A 4,350-nucleotide genomic window follows, 5' to 3' on the forward strand; every position below is an offset into this window, starting at 1 on the left:
CTGAACCCCCCAGTGTTGCTGTCCTGGTTTCAGCTGTGGTAGAGCTGATTTTCTTCTTAGTAGCTAGAACAGCACTATGTTTTGGATCATGGTGGGATTTGGTATGGGGAGAACATTGATAATACACTGATGCTTTTAGTTGTTGCCAAGAAATCAAGGACTTTCCCAGCTCCCTGTGCTCTGCTTTTGTGCAGGTGCACAAGGAGTTGGCAGGGAGCACAGCCAGAGCCATGGATCCAATCTGGCCACTGGGATATTCCATATCATGCCATGTCATGCTCTCTAGGGATGAGAGTTGGGAAGTGGCCCCCCTCTCTCTTCTGGGATTGCAGTTTCAGGATCTCTCTCCTGCAGGATCAGGAGATTCTGCCAGGGGTGTGCTGAGCACCTCTCTGCTGCATGCTGCTTGTTTGAGTAATCCCCTGGGATACCAAATGCTGGCTAAACCCTTAAGCCTTTGATGGAGGTGATTTGTTTCTTGATGCTTAGTAACATCTTGCTTTTCCATCGCAGAGCTGATCTGATTGTAGGTGACAGGAGGTGATCAGGATGTGCTGCTTCACCTCTGCTGGTTCCCCAGCTCCATGCTTATGTCCACGTCAGCCAGCTGTCAGGGGTGAAGAGCTCCTCTGTGCAGGGCTGCCAGCTTCTTTTCTTGACACACTGGGCTTGGGACAGTTGCCAGCCTTGCTCCAGCAGCCCAGATAGACCCTCATTTTGATTTTGGTGACCTGAAGCCTCACAAATTCCCTTCTCAAGCGCGTCTCCTCCTTGCAAACAAACACACTTGCTGTTCTTTCCTTAGTATATGAATTTCTGCTCTTTCAATTCTTTACTGTTGCATTGCTCATCCAGTCAGCTGGCAAATCTGGCCAATTTCTATTGCCTCATTTTTTTTCATAGAGCATTAATTTATGAGTAATTAATGATTGCCTCTGAGATGACTTTCGAAAGTGGCATCAACGAGACAGCTTTCTGGAATGCAGGCTCTTTGAATTTATTTTGAAATTGCTTTGTTCTGGGATTTTCAAAGGAGCCTAAGGGAATTTGGGTACAGCAGGTGAGGGGCTGGTTCCTCCCAGTCCCTCAGAAAAGGACAGTTCTTTGTAGCTTGTTGGGTTGATGCCAAGAAGCCCTCTTAGCAAATCCTGCAGAGACGTGATGACTTCTTCTTTTGTTGTGTTTTCCCCCACCCCCCCTCTTTTCTCCTAGACTGAGAGAGTACCTCTTGAACTCAACTCCAGACTGGAAGAAACAGTGGAATTGAATGAAATGGAAGCAGAGCCTAGTGAAGCAGAAGATTTTGAGGCCAGGGGAAGTCGTTTCTCCAAGTCTGCTGACGAGAGGCAGCGGATGTTGGTGCAGCGGAAGGAAGACTTGTTGCAGCAGGCTCGGAAGTACGTTCCTTCCTGAAAATCCAGCCTTGCCACTCAGTTGTAGTCCCCCAGAGTGGGTTTCAAATGGATGATGACCACCAAGAACCTGGAGTGATGCAAAAAAATAGGATGAGGAATGAATACACGTGCTACAGCAGGCTCAGGGTGCTGGTTAGGAGAACGGTTGCTGGTAAAGCCAACTCTGAAATAGCCCTTGTGTCCCAGCACATTCACAGCATCCTAGGGGCTGATGTAAAGCTCTTTGAAAGACAGAGGATGATTTCTGCAGCTTCAGTGGCCTTTAATCTAAACCTGTAACACATTGTGTTAAAGAGTCCTCTGGTCATCTTTAGTTTGACCACATCAATGCTGCTGAAGAGAGAGTGACCTACTCAAACTGTTCCCTTCAGCCCAACTAGTAAGAGGTGTTAGAGCTCAAACTTCTTTTCCATGTGTTCCAGTCATGTTGAGGAGCTTTATTACTGTCCAATTCCTGATGAAAACTGAGAAGGAAAAGTGCTTTAGTGATGTAGAGGAAAGTTTTTAGCATCTCTAACAACTGCTGCCCCAGGGAGACTACTTGAAAGGTCTACAGAAACTACATTGAGTTATGAGTCCTTTGGTGTTACCAGGCCACCTACACTCCTTCTTTTTGATTTTTCCCCACACTGAAATGCCTTCATATAAATAACTGGGGTATGACACCTCTTTAAGAGTTTGTCTGTAAATAGCCTTGCTCCAAGAATAATTTTTCCTTGATGTTTTGACAACTGTCATGTAGGGAGACAAAATATTCTTGACTTCCTGGTTTTCTGGTTCTCTTCCTGCACTGGAGAGCTGTGGGGCTGCAAATTTTACTGTATTTTGGCACCAAGTGTAAAAATTGATTGGGGTGTTAACTCTGGCAGGTGCTTCCTTGGATTTTTGCCTGACTATGCACTTTGTAGCTCCAGGGAAGGACTCCTGGTGGTGGACACTGCCAGAATTTTAAAAGGGGACAGAGATTCAGGGACTCACCTGCAGCCTCAGAGAATAGTTCTGAGTTCAGGGCCTTCAGAACTGGCTCCCTCCCACTGGCCCAGGGATCCTGCACAATACCAAGAGCTTCTGCAGGTTCTGTTGTGGGTTGTAGCACAGGGTTCACAGAGTGGTGGGGGTTGGAAGGGACCTTTGGAGATCATCTAGTCCAGCCCCCCCTGCTAGAGCAGCTGTTGCAGTTTGACTCAGGATTGAACCAGTGACAATAATACTCTCGGTTCCCTCCCACCCAAGTAAGGAAGGAGAGAGATAATAGAGAGACTTCCTGGCTTGAAGACCAAACTAGACAGTTTTAATTAGATACTAATGATAAGAAAATATGTACAATTATATGCAAATGTGTTCAGGAATGTGCAAAATCCTCTTGCCCCCCCCCCCCCCCCAGCAACTCCCCTGACATCTCCTGAGCTGTGAGCAGCTCCAAAATGTCCCGTAACTGCTGGAGAGAGTGGCAGGGCAGACAGGAGCTGAGGGGAGAGTGATGAGCACCAGGAGTGCAGGAGCCTGGGGTTCAATGGTGATGGATAGATGGAGTCCTCCTGGACACCAACCATGGACAGGAGAGAAGAAGTAGGAAGGGCCTTGCCTTTTGTGATCCCTGACCTTACACCGAGCCTACGTAGGTACATAGGATGGAGTATCTCTGGCCAGCTTTGCTGTCCCATCCAGTCCACTCCTCCCTAGGAGAGGGCTGTAGATAAGAGACTTCTGCTCCCCTAGCAAATGAGGCTGCAGATTCAGCAAAGTGACCTTGGCATCTCAGCAGTAACAAAACATTCCAGCGTTACCAGTTCACTAGCTGTAAAACTTGCTGCTAGTTAAAAGAGCTCCCTGAAGGAAAACAAAACAAGCAGTAAAAAGAAAATTGGCTTCATCCTGGTTCAAACCAGGACAGCAGGTGACAGAGGAGCATGTCCAGGTGGGTTTGGAATGTCTCCAGGGATGGAGACTTCACAGCCTCCCTGGGCAGCCTGTCCCAGGGCTCTGTCAGCCTCACAGTCAAGAAGTGTTGTCTCATATTCAGGTTCAACCTCCTGTGCTCCAGTTTGTGCCCGTTGCCCCTTGTCCTGTCACTGGACACCCCTGAGAAGAGTCTGGCCCATCCTCCTGACACCCCCTGGAGAGGCTGATCAGCATGATGACACCCCTCCTCAGTCTCCTTTTCTCTCAGCTGCCCTGCCCCAGCTCTCCCAGCCTTTCCTCAGACGATCAGATGTCCCACAAGCTTCTTTTCACTTGAGCACCTACTTGGTGCGCGCGTTTCATCTAATTCCCACCCTCAGCGTCCCTCGCTTCACCGATGTACCACTGAAGTCTTTTCCAGAGCCAACACCTTCTCCTTTCTCCTCCTGCAGGCGTTATTTAAACAAGACCTCTGAGGAGGAGGAGGAGCAGAGCACAGAGAAGCCCTCAGCTCCACCCGAGGGAGCGTCCGCCGACCCTGTCGCCCTGCGCCGCCGGACACTGGCTGCTGCCGCCGAGCGGAGGCTTCAGATGCAACAAAACTCCTAGCATCTCCTTGCCCTTCCTTCCTCCTCCTCGTGAGCAATGTGGAATGAATAAATGAAAGGCAAATTTAAAAAAAACAAACAAAACCAAAACCAAACCCCAACCCTGCGCTTTCTATCCCAGCAGGAAAGTGTCACTCGAAGAGTTCAGCTGGCGGTGCTGCCGCGGGAGCTGGATGCCTCGCTGCTGTACAAAGCATGTGGTCTAATGCTCTTTGGACAGCTGACAAATTAACCTTTTTTCCTGTTTTTTGAACTATTTTCTATGTGACATTGATCCCCCTCCACAGCCAAAAGGCAGTTTCTAAACCATGGGTGTGATTTCTGCAGCTGGAGTGAGGAAACAGGCATGGAATAGGCAGCTGTGGGTGCAGGTTGCTGAGGGCACGGGCACGTTCAGCTCGAGATCAGGGAGGGTTATTCCAGGA

General features: G+C 48.9%; 1 protein-coding gene across 1 annotated transcript in view; it reads left to right on the forward strand.

Moving 5' to 3' along the window:
* AMFR (autocrine motility factor receptor, E3 ubiquitin protein ligase) overlaps positions 1 to 3,926 on the forward strand; it is a 26,853-nt gene extending 22,927 nt beyond the window's left edge. Inside the window, exons 12-13 of the mRNA XM_009994899.1 lie at positions 1,213 to 1,397; positions 3,770 to 3,926. Of these exons, the coding sequence (XP_009993201.1) occupies positions 1,213 to 1,397; positions 3,770 to 3,926 (342 nt within the window). The remainder of the gene's footprint in view (positions 1 to 1,212; positions 1,398 to 3,769) is intronic.
* The last annotated feature ends 424 nt before the right edge of the window (positions 3,927 to 4,350 follow it).

The sequence above is a fragment of the Chaetura pelagica genome, unplaced genomic scaffold, assembly GCF_000747805.2.
Source record: "Chaetura pelagica isolate M959 unplaced genomic scaffold, ChaPel_1.0 scaffold93, whole genome shotgun sequence".
Lineage (NCBI taxonomy): Eukaryota > Metazoa > Chordata > Aves > Apodiformes > Apodidae > Chaetura > Chaetura pelagica.